The sequence below is a fragment of the Pistacia vera genome, unplaced genomic scaffold, assembly GCF_008641045.1.
Source record: "Pistacia vera cultivar Batoury unplaced genomic scaffold, PisVer_v2 Contig723, whole genome shotgun sequence".
In the NCBI taxonomy this organism is placed as follows: domain Eukaryota; kingdom Viridiplantae; phylum Streptophyta; class Magnoliopsida; order Sapindales; family Anacardiaceae; genus Pistacia; species Pistacia vera.
The window spans coordinates 71,146-94,408 of NW_022196583.1; the positions used below are offsets into that span (position 1 = coordinate 71,146).

At 37.9% G+C, this 23,263-nt stretch overlaps 1 protein-coding gene across 1 annotated transcript; it reads left to right on the plus strand.

The window, feature by feature from the left end:
* The first annotated feature begins 1,180 nt into the window (after nucleotides 1-1,180).
* On the plus strand, nucleotides 1,181-4,958 carry LOC116114844. The gene is made up of 8 exons (XM_031400985.1): nucleotides 1,181-1,479; nucleotides 1,821-1,922; nucleotides 2,025-2,178; nucleotides 2,260-2,439; nucleotides 3,094-3,228; nucleotides 3,491-3,573; nucleotides 4,658-4,751; nucleotides 4,855-4,958. The coding sequence occupies exons 1-8, from the start codon at nucleotides 1,223-1,225 to the stop codon at nucleotides 4,942-4,944; spliced, it is 1,095 nt and encodes a 364-aa protein (XP_031256845.1). The 5' UTR covers nucleotides 1,181-1,222; the 3' UTR covers nucleotides 4,945-4,958.
* The last annotated feature ends 18,305 nt before the right edge of the window (nucleotides 4,959-23,263 follow it).

The following is a 23,263-nucleotide window of genomic DNA, read 5'->3' on the forward strand; positions in this document are numbered from 1 at the left end:
AAACACCAAGACATACTCAAACTAGAGCGTAATCTAGAATCTCCTCTTTATTTCAAAGCTCTATAAAATTCTTCAATTCAACTCCGATTCTCAATCCGTTTATTTTTAGTCATCGCAAATTCTCTCGCAACATCATCTCTCATCTGAATATTATTTTTAAGCTTTATTCCCTGAAAACACAACAAAAATACTCGCGATCCCGAAAGTGCATTTATGAAACAATTATGTTAATTCATGCAAATTAATCCTAATTTCCCACAAACGATACCTATAAACCAGTCAGTATAAGTGTATTTTCAAGCACTTATTACCATTGCACATGATTTACTAACACCTCTAGTTTCTACTATAGCATCAAAATCAGTTTTTAGTGCAGGTGGGCATGTATTGGACGAGAAAAGATCAAGTTTACATCCAAGTGTTGTTGAAACCCTTATGTGTGCGAATGATTAGGTGGCGGCAAATTTCAAGCTTCAAAATCATATTGTTGAAGATATATTTGAAGATTTTAAGAATTTAAAAATTAATGAAAATGAAGATGTATAATAATTCTTAATCCTAATTTCTAAGTTTGTATTTGTAATTTATAATTATAACTTATAAGTAATAAAAAAATATTGAAATTCAATTAATATTTCAATGTCTCAACATTTTGTTATATTTCATAGTGATTATATATTTTTTAATTAACATAAATACAAAATGTCACTAAATATAACATATACAATATTTTTATAATAATCATTAATAATAAATCAAAATTTCCATAATCTATAAATATTAAAATTAAATATTTTTAGAAAGTACATGGGCCAACCCACGGCACGGCCCAAGGCACAACACGATACATATCGGGTCGTGTTGTGGGCCTTCAAATTTGGTGGGTTGGCACGGCACGACACGACATAGCACAAATTTTTGCGAGCTTTGACATGGCACGGACCATGACACAACAAACCTTGAATTTTTAGGCAAAGTACAGCACAACACGACCCACTGTCAGCTCTACCCGTACCCAACCCGCCTGCCTGTTTTGCCAGGACTATATTTAAAGGATGAAAATGTTACTTTCCCAGGATATAATGGTGAGATTTAAATTTCAATATTTTCGCGGCTATATTTTTAAGTTGTTTTATTAATTAATTATTATTATTACTATTATTTTTGTTTTGGAAATCCCTCTCCTTAAGAAGAAACAGTAACAGAAGCGCGGAGCAGAGAGATGACAGTGCGGTGGCCGAAACGAAAATGGAGAAGAATGTGTTCATTAGGTCTAATCCTTAGAGGAGGTCGTGGGTTTCGATCAGATGCAGCTCTAGAAGCAATAGCCAAAGCTGGTGAAGACAGAGTACAAAACTTGGTGCTATACAATTACCCATCTTTTTCAGGGGCATTCTCAGCTCTCTTTGCTCATCTCTTCCACTCTCGGCTCAATCTCCCTTGCCTTCTCCTGCCTTTCTCTTCAGTTGAACCCTTCAGGTTACCACTTTTTACTCTTCACCGTCTTTTCTTTTTCTCTTTTCAAGTTAATCTTGTTTCTGCATCAATATTTATAAATTTGCTTACTTTAGTTGCTGCAATTGTTAAAATGTGGATAAATATTGAAAGTTTAAAATTTGTTGATTGGGTCTTAAGAAATTGGTCAAATTTTTCTTTATGAAATTGACAAGAGTGTAAATGTAAGCCTTGTTGTTTGTGTAAGTGAGAACTTCCATATTCTGTGACTGTAAAAGTTAACACTCTTTTATTTATTTATTTATTTTTATCCTTTGTTTCTGAGCAATGGATTAATTCTTAGACTGCTTACTTTTTTATTGTAGGGTTGAAGATTTGTGCATTGATGGGCTTGAGAGAGTTTATCTCCTTGATTTTCTTGGTCCAAAAGGATATGCTGCACAACTTGCACAACGAAATATATGCGAGTAAGCTAAATTTTATGAATTATGATACCACGATGATAATTTTTTCTTCCTAAAGTGTTTTGAAGATGCGGATTTGATCATATTTTGATTTGATTAACTTAGGGTGATTGGCTTCGATCATCGAAAATCTGTACTTCCACATATTAAAGAGGATCATCCCAAGAAAGTCACATTTTATGCTGACCTTGATAAGAGTAGCTCCACTGCTGTATATGAATATTTCTCTTCCAAGCTTGTAGAGATGAAACCTGTTGAGGTAGGTTGATAAATTTCCTTTCACTTTGAAAGAGTTGATTGAGATGTTATATATGAAATAATCTCTCTTAATCAAAATTAGGGGGAAGTTGCCAGTTTACTGAATTCAGAAGAGCAGGATCGTCTGAAAATTGTTCTCAAGTACATTGAAGATATGGATCTTCGTCAATGGAGCTTGCCAGACATAACTGCTTTCAGGATTGGGCTAAATGAATGGCACTCAAAGTTGAATTGCATTACTAATCCATATATTTATGAACAGGTTCAGTGGTTGGAAATTGAAGTTTTTCTTTTTTTTTCTTTTTGATGGTTATTTTTGAGACTGGTTAATGTTATAAGTTTTATATTATGTTCAAGATGATGGTTAATTGGCTGTTGATTGGGACAGTTATAATAGTTATTGTTTGAGGATGGTGATGGTGATGGTGATGAATGCATTATATGTATGTGGCAGGCATAGATAGTTTGTGCTAATTTAAAATAATGAGGGTGATGAAAACAATAGGTGGCTATTCTATGATGATGAGTGAGAAGTCATACAAATAAATTTAACCTATGAGCATGTTTCACATTGTTGAGCATAATCCTACATACCTTAAGATGATTGCTAGGTTATTATGCAATTATTTATAAATAGGCCCAAAGGATAGCTAGGCTCTCAAAACATGCATTCCTTTGTCACTTAAGTTGTTGAATCTAAAGGTGGGGATCTTGGGATGAGTGCCACTGATATTCTCTGCACCACAGATCTCTATATATCGTTTTAATAGAATGAACTATGTCATAATGTAATTGTGAAATGGACCTGAGGATGATTTATTTTATTTTGAATTATTTCTCTCCCTTCATCTACGTTTGGTATGATCTCAATTTATTGTTCATTGCTTAAGTCCTTTTAATTTCTTGTATTTAGCAGTTATTGGAGATAAGTGCCACCGATCTGATTTCAAAGGGAAATTCCTATATTTCTGCTCGCCAAAGTGCTGCAAATAAGTTATTGGATAAGGTTTTTAGAGTTTGGCTGGGCAGAGGTTTTTATGGAGAATGCCTGGTAATTAAAAGTTGCAATATTTTGACTAGCAGTCCCTTTAATACATTTTTTACCAAAACACGTCTGGTTTAGTTTTGTGATTTGGGTTTGCATGGACCATTTTCTTACTCAAAACATGAGATATTATATGCTTCATGCTCTTTGCACTTGGTACATTTAATACTTGACAAACACGTTGCTTTCTTTTTCTTTTCTCATTCTCTTTCTTCTCGTGTAATATTCCTTTTTAAAGTTATTTTTCCCTCATTATTCTGGTTGTAAGGCAGTTAGAGCTGATGGGAGTTCTAACTTGAGCGATGAAATTGGCAAGCAACTTAGTGTTAAGAGTGCTGCAGCTGGACTGAGGTAATTTTCCTTGGATTCATTCTCTCCTAGACCTCATTAGTTCATCATAAAAGGGTATTTGGAGAATCCATACAATAGGAAACTCAAGTTCGAAATTGGGGTCTGACCCTACAAGCTTTGTGAAGCATAAAACCTGTAGCTTTTTGTCAAGTATGTGATCTAAAGGAACTGAACCACAGATTTTGTGCGGTAAACACATGCCTGGCCACTCAATCAACCCTTATTAAAGGTTTCCTCTGAACTGTTAGGTTAGCTTTTAGATTCATCAATGACCCTTAGTTTATTGTAAGATACTCTGGCCTTGCTGTATTCAGAGCTGTGGTTGCAAAAGCCAGTTAACCTGAAAGGCATCAATCACATAAATATCATGTTGACACCTGTGCAACTGAAATATTATTGGGTGCAAAAATAAGTGTCCCCTATGTCTATCCAATGCCATGAATGAATTGTTCCTTCTCTTAGAGTTAGTTTCCTTCCCAACATCATAAAGGTTTTGATCCATATTTGAATTTTTAATTTTGATTCATAGGGTTAACTTCAATTTAAATCAGTTAAATTCATGAAGTGGATTCATTCTTAAAAAGGAAAATCATGGCTTTTGGGATGGAAACCAGTCTGGTCCTTATCGTTGTTCAAACTGAATACACCAGAGTTAGATTAATTGGCAGGGTTGTCAAAGTTTCACCTGTGGGTCATTTTTAAACCCCTAAACTCTGTATTTGGCCTATTTTATTGGAGGTTTCTATATTTGTTAGTGAATTGTGACATTAGTGTAATTTTTGGCTTTCAGTTTCAAAAGATTTCCAAGAGAATTCATTCATCTTTATTCATTTCAATTGAAGTGGGTCTTGGGCTGATTTTGTCTTGTCTTTTATGTAGTTTTTGGGGCTGTTTTCTTTGTCACCTGTGCTTAGGCCAGCTTTCTTTTAACACAGCCTACACATTGAGTGGGCTAGGTCCCCATGGCAATCTTGATCATTTCCTTGCTCGTCCCATTGATTCATTTATAGTTATTGGTTGTTTCTTTATATCTTCTATGAAACTCTTTCTTGCTCGCCAATTAACAATGCATTGATGATTTCAGGCCCGTAGGAGCTGTTGTATACATGCAACGTAATAATCTTAAGATGTGCTTGAGGAGTACTGATAGCACTACTGATACTTCTGAAATTGCAAAGGTGTGGAAATTTGAGTTAATAGTACTACGTATTTTACATTAAATTTATATTTTTTTGGGATAAACTTGTAACCCAAGTAATCCTTGTGTCTTCAAATTTTCAGGCTTATGGAGGAGGTGGCTCTGCTAGTTCTAGCTCCTTTATCATAAGAATGGATGAGTATAATAAGTGGCTTTTGGTAAATAAACCATAATGGCCTCAAGGTGCGACGTGTCTTTTTGGTAGATTACCATGCAACCTCCTTTCGCAACCATTTCGTTTGTAGTATCATATGATGATTTTCATCAATGAATACATATTAATGGTAGTTGAAGCCTAAAACTTATATGTGATATTAGGTTCATTTTGTTGTATTATTAGGATTAGAAAATAAAGAAGAAAATAAAATGAAAGAAGAGTTTCTAGAATAGGTTTACATTGAGTTAACCTACTCATATGTACCATGTGAGAGACTAACGAGAGATTTTACAAATGATTAACTAAGAAAACTTGTTACTTCGAGCATTAGTACCAATGTTTTAATAACCAACCCAGGGTGAAACCTAGCAAAGTTGTCGGGTCTCGGGTTGAGTGATTTAATCGGTTTAATCGGTCGGTCAAACTGGGTTGCCAAAAGTTTAAAATTAAGCAAATACACCCTTGAAATTACAGTCTAGTTTTCGTAGTTTTAAAACCTGGACCGGACCGATCGATCCAATTGATTCGATTGGGACCCAGTTGTGTGTCTGGTTCGGGTTAATATAAAACCCTTTTATATTTAAAAAACCGTTTTAACCCGCCATTAGATCGGGTGAACAGTTTAAACCGCCCAGTCCAATCGGACCGCTGGATAAATCGGTTCACTATTTCACAAGTAAAAAAAGCCCTAAATCTATTCATTTTTTTTTTTTTCAGTTTCTCTACGCAGCCACTCTTTAAAATCACCCCTCAATCTCAATCAACTCCATTCTTTGAAGTCTGAAATCGCAACCATTGTCTCAATCGCAACTCTACTCTCTAAAATCAACGACACCTCCCTCCCTCGCTGGAAATCGATGACGAAGCCTCCCTCCTTGCTCGACGACGACAACGACGCCTCCTTGCTTGGCAACGATGATGATGACGATGCCTCCCTCTTTGCTCGACGACAACGACGCCTCCTTGCTTGGCAACAATGACGATGACGATGCCTCCCTCTTTGCTCGACGACGACGCCGCCTCCCTCCCTCCCTCGTTGGAAATCGACGACGACGACAATTGAAGGTACTTCTGGTTTATTTGATTCTCTTTTTCTAGATTCGGAAGTATTGTTTTGATTATTTGATTGGAAGTTTTGTTTTGATTATAATGCTTGGTTTATTTGATTGGAATTTGATTTTTTCTTCTTTTTTTTTGGTAGAATCCTCTAGATTTGGAAGTTTTGTTTTGATTATTTGATTGGAAGTTACATAATTATTTTACTCAAATCTGGAAGATAATTTGTAGGTACTCAGATTATTTGTGTGTTCTCCCTCTGGTTGAATAACCCAGATTTGCCCAAACCTGAGAATAAAGAGATATAATGCTTAAATTAAAAGTTAAGGTGCCTTTTGGAATAACATTCTGTTTCTGCATTTCAAGCATGTTATAATCTACAAAAGTTTTTATCAATTATAAATTTTTGGTGGAGTTATAACATCTTATATTGTATGTTGGGATTATTGCTAAATCATGTTTGGATTGTTATTGAATTTGAATTATGTTGGTGTTGTAATTAAGCTGTTATTGAAAATTTAAAACTTGTTCAAAAATGAAAACTTTGGATTTTTTTGGAAGTGTTGATGTCATCATGCTGACATCAACATGGTGACGTTATCAGTCCAACCGGGTCCAACCAATCGGTCCAACCGGTTGGACTGGTCGACCTGTGACCCGGGCAGCAGAACGAGTTGTCCTCCGGTCCAGGTTTTAAAACAATGTTAGTTTCTACAGGTTTGAAATTTATCTAACACATCTTTTATACAAATTGGTGGTCAATTGGTTGGCGGCGATGATACATTAAATGCAATCTCAATCATCTCCTATGTCATTCCCCAGAAAACCTATCCAAGATCTGGTTGAAATCGGTTCAATTTCGGTTAGATCTCATCACTATCGGCGTCGATGACCCAGGACAGATCTCACCACCGTCGACGTTGACAACCTTTCCCATCTCCATGAAAATACTCCCCTCGACCTCTTGACTAAAACCTTTTTCACCCAACCCTCATTCGCCTCTCTAATCGCTAGCAAAAGCAGATTGTTGCTGCCATGAGTTTTTCTCGATTTGCGATTGATTCACTCACTAGAAATCACCTATGTCGCCACCATTGCACTCATTGACCCTTCCTCTTCAAAAGCTTCAACATCTCAGCCTTAAATTATTCTTCAATCACTGTCCCAATTTCTAGGATCTTTGGTGAATACGAAAATTGCTTACCTAGCTCGGTAAAGGCCTCGTTTCTTGGTTGAACCAATTGAACCGACTGGATCGGGTCAAGTTTTAAAACATTGATTAGTACTACTTCAAATTGACAAGAGATTTTGTGAAGCTTACCGTTTGGTAAAAATATAGCCAAACTACACCTTAGAGTAATTATCAGGAAAATATGAAAAAGTTTTTGCATGGAAAGGTCTCTAATGAATTGGCAACTAACCTTTATAAACTTTTTGTGCTTCTAAAACAATTAGCAACAATTGAAAACCAGTCATTATCAGTGCACTGGCATTGGAGTCTAAACATGAATACCCCATTTATTCAACAATAGAGTGAACCCACAATTTGTTATCTACAGTATAGGCAATTAGGAGTTTGCAAAAGAACCGGCCAGAATCGACTGCATCTGGGGTTCGATTTCGGTTCTTACTTGGAACTGGGTCACAGGGTTGGTTTTGGCTCTAAAAAAATTGGAATCGACACTGTGCGGTTCCGGTTCTGGCTCCACTCGGTAGGAATCATGAATCGGGATTGAGATAAAATAACATAAAAATCTGGGGGGTTATAAAAACTTTACAATTGAAATTTAAGGGTGCGTTTGGCTCCCTATTTTTATCCATATTCGCAATCCTATTCTCCAAATAATGTTTGGCACATTATTCTAGAAATATTACCCTATTTTTTTTAATTACTTTTAGACCCCATAAGGTTATTAATTTCACTAAATGCCCCCTGAATTTTTTTTTTAAAAATTAACAAAAACCCCCCCATCAACCCAACTTGTCAAATTCCGGCAACCACCGCCGGTGATAGCCGGAATCTGTACAACGGCCTAAATTTCGACCATAAATGGCTGGAATTACACCGATCTGGCCTTTTCCGGTCAGATCCACCACGGATCTGGTCGAAAAAAGCCAGATCTGGCCGTTAGCGACGGCCAAAGAAATGGCCGTCGTTGACCGAAAATGACGGTGCCGTCGTTTTGGCCTTTCCGGCTGTTGACGGCCATAACAGGTCGTAGATCTGGCCTTTTTCGGCCAGATCCACCAGCCAGATCCGTGGTGGATCTGGCCGGAAAAGGCCATAATGATGCGTTACGGCACAAATCCGATCGGTCTGTGCCGTAACGAAATTTTCCGGCCAGATTCTGGCGGTGGCGGCCGGAATCTGACACTGCAGGTGGTGGGGGTGTTTTTGTCATTTTATATAGTAGGGTCTTTAATTAAATTAGTAAACCTAAGGGCTTTTTCATAAATTTTTTAAATTTACCTCGTAATACTCCTCTATCCAACAATCTAATACTATCCTCAAAATCCTATCCAAAATACTACACCAAACGCACCCTAAAATATTCAAATCTTACACAAAATTTTACTTATAGTTGTTATTATTGGTCATATAAATCTAACTTCACAAGTCTTTCATTTGTACATTATTTCAATTTATCATCCACCTTTAATAATTAAATCTACTTGTATTTGGACATGAAACATTTTTGCTATTTCGCATTCATAAAAATACTGAACAAAAATGCTTCAGCTCTTTTTCCACCCCTATTTAGTAACAACCTCTCTAAACCATTTCGCCGCTTCCGCCCTCTTAAATAAATTATAAAGCTTCAAGTTTCAATTTCAACTCAAATATACGTATACACAATCATAGAAATTAACAAAAATCCACCATATTTGACTAACTCTTTTCAAACGTAATACAAAGATGCGAATTGGAAAACATATGTTTATAGAAGAAAATTAATAAATAAATAAAACAAAATAAACGAAAATTAGATATTTGAGAGGAACCCGATTCCGCAAATGAACTGAAGTAGCAAAATTGCGAAGTCTGGCCAAGTTTTTCCATTTTTTGAGTTTAAGGTGTAGGATGATGTAATTTTTAGTTTCAAAGAGGTCGTTTTGAAATTTGTAATTTTAAATTTGTGATTTGTCAACGGATTATTGTAATTTGTAATGTAAAATTCTTAGTTTTTATAAAGTTGAATTGGAGGTGGAGACATTGTTTTAAAAAGGGGACTGGAGGGCAACCCGCTCTGATAGCCAGGTCACAGTTTAATCGGTCCAACCGGTTTGACCGTCGGTTGGACCAGTGACGTCATCACACATCATGATTATAGTATTTCTCTCTTCAAAAATATTTTAAGAAGTAAATCCCACCTAAAATGTATAGTATGTATATAATTTCCATTTTTTTTCCTCTCATTCATTTAGTATATAACTATATATATAAATTATAATACAGTACTAACATTATAAATACTATAGCTGACTTAAAAAAGGTTTATAAGATCGCTAAGTTATAATCGAACAAATGAAACGTTTACAATATGATTAGGTTTTTAGGACTTTCAATCCAAAAAAATTACGCCATCTGTCTGAAACTTGAAAAACACTTACTAAACATGCACTAAGCAATGAAAAGTGGTGGAGTGCTCATGTAAACCAGCTGCTTTGCTATCTTAAGAAAAGAGATCAATCTCCTAACAATTAATTGTTCATAAAGGATCTCTTTCGTATTCGCCACATGTCATCTTCAACCCAACTAATCACCATTTAGACATCAATTAATTAGTAGAAATAATCAGAGATTTTGCGATTACAATCAAAACTCAAAAGTTCCATATCTAGCCACAGTCAAGCCTACACAGAATACTACGATTACAGTCAAAAGTTCTATATCCAGTCACAGCCAAGCCTACACAGAATATTACGATTATAGTCAAAAGTTTTATGAAGAAACAAATGACTAAAATCCAAGAAAGGGTTTTCGCGTATTAGGGATTTTTAGATTTGGACTGGTTTATCTGCAGGTCCGGTTGGACCGGCGGTTCGCTGCAAATATCCGATTTTCAAACGGTTTAAAGCATTCTATTGCATTATAACGGTTTTAAGGTTGACTCGAACCGGACACATGACCGATTCTCGGTCCAACCGGTTGGACCGACCGGTCCGATTCGGCTTTTAAAACAATGCGTGGAGGGCCTAAAGGCTGTATAATCTATTTATAATTTTATTTTTTGTTAATAGTCACGGGTAAGTTTTTAAGGTTTTTTTTTTATATTTTTAAAACTATTTAAAAATCGTAAGGGAGTTTTTGATGGTTTTCAAAAAGAAAAAAAAAAACTATATGGGTATGCTTCATATTAAACAATCCCACAGGGTGTATATAAACAAACCCATTATAAGATTTATTAAAGAATTTAAAGTGTTATCCTTAAGTGTGTCCTGTAAACAATTAAAATAATAAGCAATAAACATTTATTTTACTTAATAACAAGGAATAACAGACTGAAATCTCCTAGTTATCTAACAGTGGTTGGAAGTATGACGATGGAACAATATAATCGAGGTAGAGGTGCCATCCCAAGGCAAAAGTATTTGGCTTCTCATGATGTTTTCAACTTCTTCATTATTTTGATGAAAGATTATTATTTTCTGATGCTCGGCAGCTCCATTGAAACTTCTTCCATGGTTTAAGCACCTATATGCTCATGCGAGGTTAATAGTAAACGATTTTGAAAAATTATTAAATATGTGATCCTACGTAGTTAATTTGACGATTTCATCACCGAGTTAAAACTATCCCATATAACCTTAGTAATATTGACTCTATTCATTAATAATTTTCTCAGCTCCCATAACCTTAATTGCCTTAGTAAATTGACTCTTTTAAGTTATGCTCTACTTAATCAATTCTGGCAACTTAAGGGGTCATATTAATTAATTTCGTGGAGTTTAAAGTACATCTCGCCGCATCTCATTGGAAGGTTCCTTTGTAATCTATTCCGTAACTTGAGAAAATTCATAGTAAACAAAACCTTTCACATATGGTTTTGCTGCAAGTTAATTCACACTTGATAAAAATAGAGGTTTTGGCATATTTTTTCTCCATAAAAATCTTTAGTTAACTAAATCAAAATCATGTGCAAAGAAAATTTTAACCCTTTTGTTAATTTCAGTATAAAATGATATCTCAATTTTTTTTTTTTAATTCCATATAAAAAGAATAATACTATACTTACAAAGTCCTCTCATATAAAGATATATGTATAAAATGATGTGTCATACCATAATTAGGATTTAGGAGAGTGAATTTGACAAATTGACTTTCCCAATCATAATATGACTCATCACTTTGTACTTATATCTTTGTAAAAGGATTTTATAAGTGTAGTATTATTCATATAAAAATGAGTTCTAATATTACACGTAAACTGTAAGCCGTGTTAACAATTGTGCAATTAATATGTCCAGTGCTTGTCTATTCATTAATAATTTTCTCAGCTCCCAGTTTCTTGTTACATAACATTTGAGTTTACAAAACGTATAAAAAATATCTAGCACAAATTCATTGAATTCTTGAAGTGAGAAAACCAAATGAACTTCAATCAAAAACTTTTGCACGCCTCTTTGCCTATAAAGCCTACATGTCAATTTAAGTTAGGGCCAGAAAGAAGAGTCTATACGATATGCATCAAGAATAATTAAGTCAAAACTAATTTTGTTACTATTAAGATGTAATTAAATTAGTTTAGTCTCACATTTATGACTGTAATTGTACGGGCAAAAAATCGTCTTCGGCCTGACGAGGTCTAATAATGAAATAAACATGTCACAGCCAAGGCTTTATCCCAACTCTAGTTGGGCCTACTCTTAAAGTCATATTGTGAACAGTCCACTCTGTGAGTTAGACTATCCTACAAGTTAAGCTAAATTGGGTTCCGACCCATTAGCCTATAATAGTCCATAAATAGGAAACCAAAATCTCATTTTATTTTCTCTTCTGCTAAGATCCTATATCTTACTAAAACTAGTAAACTTAATCTGATAAGGGCAAGATATCTTATTTCTTTTCTGATAGGGATTACCTCCAAAAGTGGGATCTAGTGTCCTATTAGGATTCAAACCCCTTGGGTTCACTATATAAACAGAGGTCTGCCCTCTCATAATTCATTCAATCTCCACTACTCAAAATCGCCTATTTGCTACTAAGTCCTTGCTCGCAAGAATTCTACACCTTTGCCATAGTCCTGGCCTTCGACAAGGCTCCTGGTAATCCTTCTTTTCCTTAAATCTTATTAAATAATATTTTTTAATCTTGCTGACTTGAGCGTTTGAGTGCTTACGGCAAACACTACCCCAATGTTTTCTGTAAGCTTCACGTTTGTCTCTTCATATGTGTAGGTCCAACGGATTGTCAGTGGTTTTAACCTTATAGGATCAGACTTTATTTTTATAACTGTAGATATTTTGCATCTACACTAATATATGACAAATCTAAGGTCAACTAGTCTTTGTTTTACAAATGCAAAATTTCAAAGCGATCAATCCTCATATTTGATTCTCAAGTTAAAATCGTACGAATTATATATGATCATTGGCTTTTAATGATATATTAGTGCATGCGCTATATATACAAATTTTTTGGGTATATTTTATTGTAGACACCACCTTTTCAAATTTAAGAAAATTCAATTTCTTAAAAACAAGTGAATCAATTAATTAGCGTCAAAGTCTTCGTCGGTTGCATGCAAATTAAGTTGGAAACTAAGCCTTGAACTTCAAAAGTTTGATTGTTTCTTTTTTTTTCCCCAAAGGATCAAAGTGAAAAATAAATGAAAATAAAAAAGCCAACAAGACTAGGGATAGAGTGTTGAGAGGGCTTGACTGGGCTACGTGTTAGAGATAGAGTCATGAAAATACTCTATTTAGGTGATAAAAATGCCCCATTTGTAATTTAATTGAAAGTGTATTGAGACAATTAAAGAAGAACAAGTAGACATAAATCTCTACTCAATTTCTCAATAACATACATATAACATGCATACCTCATTTCTACTAAATCTCTACTCAAGAGAATTCTCAAATCTCAACTTGGGTTAGGATTTACTTACCTTGTGATGATGTGATTCCACTAACACTTTTCTTTTCCTTTGGTAGAAGACTTTTCTCTACACCTTAAAACAATAACACATTAAGACCTCATCACCTTTATAGGTAAAATTCACATCTAGAGTAAGAAATAGATCAATTCTCTACCAAGATCTAACTGAAAACCCTTCAAAATCCTTGAAAGCTTGAAGGAGAAATTGAGAGGAAATAGAGAATGAAAGAGGCGGTGGAAGAAGATGAATGAATGGGTTTCTAAAGTTAAACTCTTATTATCTCATGTTTTCTCCATTTTTTCCCATTTTACCCTTACTCTTTCTTAAGAATTCCACTTTTGCCCTTTTAATTCTTTACAAATGCACTCCCAATTAAACTATTCTCCATGCAATTTCCTTGCATTTCACTCCCCACTTTTCCTGCTAATTAGGGGTAGAATGGTCATTGTGCCCCAAAGGAAGAATTCTCTAGAAACATCATTAAACTTTTTGTTAGGCTCATCGCCGCGGCAAAGACTATTTCTTCGCCCCGATGAAATTTCACAGAACCTACACCGTGGGTTGCAGGGCCTCATCGCCGCGGCGACGATTCTTCTTTGCCCCGGCGAAGACAGTAACCCCAAAATTCCACCAAGTCTCTACAATTTCAGGGCAACCACTCAATTAAACCAAAGCATCCATTCAATCAAGGGCCAACCAAACCATATTAACAATATTCCAAGTCAACAAGAGTAAAGTAAGAGACATTAGCTAGGTACCTCGAGTGGGGCGTTACATAGGCTATCCTACAAGTTAAGCTAATTTGGGTTCCGACCCATTAGCCTATAGTAGTCGTCCATAAATAGGAAACCAAAATCCCATTTTATTTCATCTTCTACTAAGATCCTGTATCTTACTAAAACTAGTAAACTTAATCTGATAAGGGCAAGATATCTTATTTCTTTTCTGATAGGGATTACCTCCCAGAGTGGGACCTAGTGTCCAAATAGGATTCCAACCCCTTGGGTTCACTATATAAACAGAGGTCTGCCCTCTCATAATTTATTCAATCTCCACCATTCAAAATCGCCTATTTGCTACTAAGTCCTTGCTCACAAGAATTCTACACCTTCGCCATAGTCCTGGCTTTGTCAAAGCTCCTGGTAATCCTTCTTTCCCTTAAATCTTATTAAATAATTTTTTTAATCTTGCTGACTTGAGCGTTTGAGTGCTTACGATAAACACTACCCCGATGTTTTCCGTAAGCTTCACGTTTGTCTCTTCATATGTATAGGTCTAACGGATTGTTAGTGGCCTTAACTTCACAGGATCAGACCTTATTTTCGTAACCGTAGATTTTTTGCATCTACACTAATATATGACAAATCAAAGGTCAACTAGTCTTGGTTTTACTATCACACCCAGCCTTCTGCCGGCGGGCCTAGGCCCAGACCCGAGTATGAATTCTACTCAGTACTGTCCCCCCCCCCCCCCCTTAAGGGATTTCTTCGCCTCCCCCATGGCTCGAACCCATGCCCAAGGGGTTATAGGCAAATGGGAAGCACCATGAGTACCATCAGGCCATCTGGGTGTGACATTTAAGCTGGCCTGATGGTACTTATGGTGCTTTCCATTTGCCTATAACCCCTTGGGCATGGGTTCAAGCCATGGGGGAGGCGAAGAAATCCCTTAAGGGGGGGACAATACTAAGTAGAATTCACACTTGGGTCTAGGCCTAGGCCCACCGGGCAAGCGGGCAGAAGGCTGGGTGTGACATTTACAAAATGCAAAATTTCAAAGCCAATGATCAATCCTCATATTTGATTCTCAAGTTAAAAACTTACGAATTATATATATAGAGTAATACTAGTCTTACAAAGAGGCATACAAAAAGCCATACAAAGAGTCAAATCTAGCCCTTGAAATTCATAATTGCCTCTTTCTCTCTCTCTTTTTCCCTTCTTTCAAGGGCTGGATTTGACTCTTTGTATGCCTCTTTGTAAGGCTAGTATTACTCATATATATAAACTCTTCCGAAAGATTCAAGGATAAATTCATCGTTGAGGATGAAAATTGAGAATTTTAATGATATATTAGTGCATGCGCTATATATACAAATTCTTTGGGTATATTTTATTGTAGACACCACCTTTTCAAATTTAAGAAAATTCAATTTCTTAAAAACAAGTGAATCAATTAATTAGCGTCAAAGTCTTCGTCAGTTGCATGCAAATTAAGTTGGAAACTAAGCCTTGAATTTCAAAAGTTTGATTGTTTCTTTTTTTTTTTCCCCAAAGGATCAAAGTGAAAAATAAATGAAAATAAAAAAGCCAACAAGACTAGGGATAGAGTGTTGAGAAGGCTTGATTGGGCTACGTGTTAGAGATAGAGTAATGAAAATACTCTATTTAGGTGATAAAAATACCCCATTTGTAATTTAATTGAAAGTGCATTGAGACAATTAAAGAATTTATGAATTTATTCATTAAAAATGACATTTTAAAATTTTCTTACAATTTTGCATGCTTGGATTGAAATATGTAAGTTGATATTAGTGTGTGATTTATTGATAGGGTTGATTTTGTCTCTTTTATGTTGTTCAGGGGTCAAATTGTCATTTATATTTGGGGTTAATTTTGTCACTTTCTAATTGTGTAGGGACCTAATTTTCCAAATTCACTATAAAAGGAATGTGAGAAGTCACAGAAAGGGTAGCCAGCCCCAAGAGACCAAATCCTAATCCCCTTGGCCATCGACTGGTCGACTCTTCATCTTCCCATGCTGTTGGCCACTGGTACTTGCAACATGGGTGCTCGGTGTTCCATGCCCCGAGTATCTTGTTATGTCTAATCGCTTTAGGTGATAGGTTCCCAACCTGATGACTTTGGCTATCCTATAGGGACCTTCCCAGTTTGGCCTCAATGCTCCAACGTTGGGTTCTCTTGCATTGAGCATTACTCTTCTTAAAACAAGGTCTCCCATTATCAATCTCTGCTTCTAACTTTGAACTGAAATATCTTTTAGCTCATTGTTGATAAGAAGCTACTTGTAACTACGCCTTGTGTTGTGGTGATGTTCCTCGATTAGGTCTAGGCTTAGGCGTATAATTGCCTCATTGTCTTCCTCATTATAGGTTTCTCTTCGCAGTGAGCAAGCTCCAACTTCCACGGGGACCATTGCCTTGCATCCACAAATGAGTGAGAAATGGGTTTCTCCGTTAGGCGTTCTCATTATTGTTCTGTATGCCCATAGCACTTTTGGGAGTTCGTTAGCCTAGTTACCTTTTAGCTCCTCAAGCTTAGTTTTCATGATATGCTTGATGGTTCTGTTGACAGCCTCAACTTGCCTGTTGGTTTGTGGTTTGGATACTATGGAGAAGCTTTTACGAATACCTAGGTCGTCTCAAAACTTCTTGAAGTTTGTGTTGTCAAATTGCTTGCAATTATCCGAGATAATTGTGTGGGGTATCCCAAAGTGACAGACAATGTTTTTGAAGATGAAGTCCTTGAGTCTCTTCACTATGATTGTGGTTAGTGGCTCGACTTCGATCCACTTTGTGAAATAGTCTATCATGACCATTTCATACTTAATCCCGTCTTTCTAGTAGGTAAGGTGCCAATGAGGTCGATTCCCTACATTGCGAATGGCCAAGGGCTAGTCATCATGGTGAGTTCATGCGGAGGAGCCTTTAGGACGTTAGCAAATCTTTGGCATTTGTCACACTTCCTTACAAAGTTGATTGCGTCTAGGTGAACTGTGTGCCAATAATATCCTTATCGGAGAACCTTGTGAGCTGGTGATCACCCTTTAGCATGGTTTTCATAGATCCCCTCATGGATTTTTCTGAGTATGTAATCTACCACTTTGTCTGCCACGCATTGTAGCAAAGGAGTGTTGTATTCTCGTTTGTATAGCTTGTCTCCAATCATGGTGTAACATGCTTATTTCATACAGAAAGCTCATACCTTTTTCTTTTTTTTTTGGCAAGATCTCGTCTCAGAGGTAGGCGATGATGGGATCCATCCAAGTCACTAGTTGAGAGACTGACATCATCATAACTCAAGAGCTATGGTATCGAAATGGGTTGTTTGTCACTACTCGCAAAGAGTTGTGAAAAAAAGACGACCTAGTTGAAACTCGTGCTAGGGATGAGAAAAGCGACGACCTAAGACTTTTGAGAGAAAGCGACATGCAACATACTTAAGAAAAATATAACTCAAGGTCAACACATTAAATCAACATACACACAAAAGCAGCATTCGCAAACAAAATTAATGAGTATTCAAAGAAGATAGAGGCAGAACAAAAGGCTATTCAATCATTTCAAGAATAAAGAAGATATATCCATTTATTCCATAAAAGAAGGTTCTTTACATCATCATCATAGTATATATATATAAATAAAAAATAAATAAAAAAAGGAATCAATAGCAAGATTAATCAGTTCCCAAAGGCAGAGTCTTCAGTGCTCAGATACTTCTCATAGACCTCAACAGATTAGGGGGTTGGATCAGCAACAGCTTCAATAGAGTCCACAATGGTAGGCGTCTTAGTGCTCGGAAGCTAGGGGTTAGGAACTACTATGACCTTAGCGGATTTAGTTGTCTAGGGGGGGCAAGAGTGGCTACTACCTCACTAGAGCTAGTTGTCTGTGGGGCGGAAACAGCATCGACCTTGGTAAAACTCATTTTCGGAAGAGTAGAACTAACAACACCCTTTCTTTTCCACTCCTCCATTTCATTCAAGTAGTCCTCAGGGAGGAAAGAGTAGTCAAGGTCAAGATATTTGGACCATAAGGCCTTCATAGCCTTCAGTGTCCTCTCATAAGTTTGGAGCTCGACATCATAAACACCCTCCTCGAGCTTTGCCTCCAGCTCGAGCTTCTTCTTTGTATCCTCATGCTTCTCCCAAGCTTAGTTTAGAGAAGCCTCCAACCTCAATAGCTCATAGATACTTAACTTGACCTCGAACGATTCCACTCAATGTCGATGGATCCTCACCCCCTTTTCAAGGTTTGCCCACTTCTCATGAGACTTCTACCTCACCAGGTCTTCCTCCCTCAACTTCTTGGTGAAGTTGGCAAGTGAACGATTCTTCTCAGCTCAGCAAGTCTCCCATGACTGAGCCTCGACAACAAACTTCATCTTTAGGTTGTAAAAGTCTACATCCAGACTGGCGAAGTCCTTTTTCACAACGTCAAGCTAATGTAGCATAGCCACCTTGGTCGAGACCCTATTGGGAAGCTTCAGGATTTTGTCCTGGAGGGCCTCCTCGTAACCTCTCGCTTAGGGGAAGAGGCCTTTTAAGTGGACTTTTTTGTCGACAGAAGGATCTTATTGTTTTCGCCTTTTTGGAGTAATCAAAGAAGACTTCTTCACAACCTCCAAAGACCTATTCGTCATTGCGAGCTATTGGATGGAGAAGTAGGATTAAAAGTGGCAGCAACACTTCCAAGCACTATTGCACTATACTTCTTCGTTGTTAAGGGTGTAACTTTCTCAACCATGGGAGCTGACAACTTTATTTCCTTAGGAGCCCTTCTTGGCTTGGTTAGGAAATCAAACATTCCTACAAAATCACATGTGAACTCTAATACGAAAAAGAGAAAAGAAAAGCCTACAGTGAGTTAAGGATGAAGTATGAGCAACACTTACTGGGTCTTAAGGGTGTAATCTTCTTGAGATTGGCAAAAGTCGCGAAAAAGTTGTACCTTTGTAGATTCTCAATCAAAATCAGCCAAGTCGCATTGCAAATGTGTTCAAGAATCAAGCCGAATTCGTATATATGCTCCTAAGATGCTAGGGAAACAAAGGGTTGATCTTTATTGACTGCAAAGGAAAAAACAACTTGTCAGATGAACAACTTAAGCAACGTCAAATAACAATAAGGAAAATAAGAAGCAAAACCCTACTAGCTTCTGGGAAGGAACCATCTTCCACATACATAAAGAAGAAATATTTGGGCCAACCAAATAACTCTGCTAGCCCTAATGCAACTATTGAGCCTAAATCTATTACACAAGCAAGTGCAATAAAGATAAAAGGTGGTAAAAGGGGCAAAAAAAGATACCTTAGTAAGGAGTCGTTGGAAAAACGCTAGAGAAAGGGTTGAAACACCAGAGAATGGTGTTAGGATGTTTAGAGTAACGAAGAAGAATCGAGTGCTCTACAAGTTTCTGTAAAGAAAACCCTATTTTGAGATTGTTGATGCGTGATTTTGACACCAACCAAATGCACGTGTGAAATGCTTAGCGGGCCCAGAAGACACACGTGAATGTGAAAAAATGAGAGTAAAAGTAATGGAAAACAGTTTGTAAAGTGGTTCGGATGCTTAAGGGAGAATATCCTACGTCCACTGATTTTGCATTAACAATAGTGGTCAGGTCGCATTCAATAGATTGACTTACAAATGATTACACGAAAGTAAATGCTCTTTTTCTTTAGAGAGATTAGCTAATCCCTTAAATGAAAGAGGAGCTCTCAATTTATAGTGGGATGGATAAAGGTTATCATTACTAAATCTGTGAGTTGGTGGGATTATCCGTGCAAATCTTTTTTTATGTCCCATTGCCCACCTTCTAGAGTGATTTACGCGATTTGGTGCAGGGATTGGACACATGGAATCGCTATAGCTCCTGGCTGGTCTAACGCGCACCCACAGCCCTGACACGAGCATGCCGCCCTTGTCATTGTATGACATGGCTGCCTCTGACTGGTTGTGGGCCTACCTATGCTCTGACTTTTTATGCTGATTGAGCCTTGCATCAGCCCTACATTTTCAGGCATAACAGAAGTCCCCTAGTTTTTAACGTGCGAGGATCAGACCTTGGAAACTATAATTCATGCCGTGACAAGATACCTTTGAGGAAACTTTGGAGATCCCGACCTGTATGAGAAGAGGTCGTGACTGCGTTTTTGTGCACGCGATCGGATACAGTCTTCGCTTAAGGATGAACGACCTGATCTCAGACTATATCAGTGCTTTTGATTTCGATTTTCCGAAGTTTACAACCTAGTTATACTTGGAATTCCCTAGACAAGGGATTGGGTTGTTTCGAAGTTGAATACTCTTCGAGTCACGTCGTTTAGTGACCAATGAGGTAGAATCGAGGAGTCACGTTGCTTCGTGACTGGCCAGATGAAGAGTGTTCTACGTAACGACTTCTTCAGATGTTACTTGTTGCTTTTTCATAATGGATATATTTAATGAAGCGCCTTCTGCTCTGACAAACGTGTCCTGTGCATAATTATGACAACTATACGCATTAAATGCGTGACATGTTGAAATGATATACTGTTATTAAAGCATTAAATGCAGATTGGGGCGCATTTAATGCGACAAGAGAATCGTGCCTTCGTTTGGGTTTTTCAACGGAGAATGACGACGATTGGGATTTCTTGGAGCGTGACAGTCACCCTTTCCCATGGATTTGCGACACGTGGTCATGATCAATGGGGAGGTACATTTTTCTGCCTAAACGTCGTTTGGTTTCAGGAAAACCAAACGCCAGTTCTTTTGCTATAAAACCCAGGTTCGTTTCAGGCAATGTCACCACACATCTTTTCAGAGAGAGCAAGAGACTTTTGCAAACTCAGATTCTTTGCCTTCCAAGCCAGCGCGTATATGATATTCAAAGCAGAAGGACCCATCTTCATATTCCGAGAGGTAAGAATCATTTTCTGTTTTTATTTCTCACTCCCAGTATTTGATAAATGATTGGTTCTCTAGTAGTTGATCGAAGACGAAATGTTCTTGCTGGGTTCAAGCCATGAATGGTAGCTCAAAACATTCTGTTAGGATTTTTTTGGGATTTAGGAGGAGAAGTGTTTGCTTTCCTCCACGTCATCATACGAAATGGTGTACGGGGGCTAAAAAGATTCCTTGCTTGTCGCTTTTGCAGACTGTAGTAAGATGGACCCCTCAACGACTAGATTCGAGGAAGGGACCAGTTCATCTACGTAGGATGTTCCTGTGAGTCCCACCTAAGAGATCTTCTCGGTACTCACTGAAGATGAGCTCGATAGGGTGATTGAGTAATACGGTATCCGCGCGGATGTCTTCCGTGATAGGACATGCACAGCTCGGCATCCGCCAAGTGGGTTGGCCGCGATCTTTGAGGAAATCTTCAAGGGTGGGGGGTTGATCCCTTTCCACCCTTTTGTCAAGTCGGTCCTGGATCATTTCGGGATCGCACCGATGCAACTCACGCTGGATGCGTACATGATTGCAGTTGCCATGTACATTGCGTGCTGCGAGAACGGGTTGGGTGAGCTAACCGCAGTAGAACTCGGTTGCTCGTACATCCTAAAAAAGAGCAAGGACAAGGACTCCTACTACTTGTCCAGGCAACCTACTATCGCAGCGGGGATACACAGTTACCTTAGCAACACAGGGGCTTACGAAACGAAGTTTTTCTTCTTTCGTTACGATGACCTCTGCCACTTCTAGGACCCCAGTAGATTCTTTTCCCTTAACGAGCTCATTGACTTTGTTTTTCTTACTAATGAACTGTTTATTTTTGGCAATTAACAAAACGACTAGTTTGGAGCTGCTCGTGGATCCGGACAGAATCGTAGCCTTTGGTTTCTTGCCCGAAGAGAGTCGCGACCAAAGTTGCTCGTGACAACCTCGAATCTGCGGAGGTACGGCTTCTTCAACGTAGACGCGACCTTAGAGCCTCCATCGAGTAAGTTGTGTTAACTGGATCCTTTTTTATTACGCAATGAACTATTTTTCACTAACAACGTTCATATGCAGCAACCATGCCTCCGAAGATGCCAGGGTCGCCACGATGAAGGCAATTTTCTTTCCCTTGGGCGAGGACCGCTAGGACGACCGAAGCTGCTCCTAGTGGTCCCCCGTCAAAGGGGCAACATCAGGCTCTGCGTGTCCTATTGAGGCTCTCTAACCTTCGGCGGGCACCCTGATCCGACCTACCGGCACTTCCTAGCCTTTGGCTACTCGCCCGAAGCAAAAGATAACGGCTCAACGACCTAGAAAGAGGCGATAAATTCGGGTCGAAGAATTAGAGTCCGAACCGAATGATCTGGGCGTTCAACCTGGGAGGTTGCAGCCAGGCATTCCAGCTACCTGGGGAGCATCTCGAGCAGGGCAAAGCAAGGTCACAGGCACTGGAAAGAGGTTGGGCAAGGAGCTGGTGGGTGACACCCCTGTCGAGGGTACCGGCGAGGATGCTCCAATGTTGGACTCGATGGGACAACTATCAGATCATTTGCAGCTGGCGGTCTTCGCCCTGTTGGAGTGCGAACTCGCGAAAGTATTTGAACAGTTAATGGATTCCAACCATGTGGACCTGATGTCCACATCAATTTAGCACATAGGCAAGGTAAAACGAATTGTCCTCAACGAGGACTGCCTTTTTGTTCTTGGTAGGAAACTGACATTCTTCTTGTTTGTAGGCTTTGCTCTCCATGCAGCTATCCCTGTAAAAGGTTCGGCTAGGAGATGCTATGGGAGAGGTCATGCTGAAGGAAGAGAATGCGAAGCTCAAACGGGACCCGGAAGCCACCGAAGCAAAAAAGAGGCTATCCACTGAATCTGTGGTCCGGTATTTGAACGAGCGGGATGCAGCTCTTCGCACGGTGGATTTTCAAAAGGCCGAGCTTGAAAAGCACGAGGAAGAGATAGAGGAACTCCAAAGAACTATAGCCAAGCTATAATACCCAAGATATCAAAGGTATGTTCCTAACTCAAAATAGTCCTTTAGATGTTAATTTTATGTTAAAAAGCATAAAATCTAACTAAGGGCAAAATAGTCAATTCATTTGGAACGGTATGAATCAATTATCCATAGAGAGGCTTAGGGGCAAAATGGTTATTTTGCCTATGGATAGGCATTGAAAAAGTCAAGGATGAGTAGGCTTCATTGCATTTAATGGCATTAATTAAGTAATAATTATGTCTAGTGTGAAATGACCAAAATGCCCTTATATGAAGAATTAAGGACTTATGAGTTATACAATTAAAATAATTGGGCCAATTGCATAATTTTGGAAAATAAATGAAATATTTTCCTATAAATGAGATGAAATTCGTTCAAGCCAAAGGAGAGAGCCTTTCTTCAACATTTCTTCCATTTTCTCTCAAATCTTCCATGAAACAAGCTTTCTTTCTCTAGGTTTTCAAGGAGTTTTGCATAATTTTTCAAGGAGAACAAGATAGGAGCCTTGGATCTTCAAT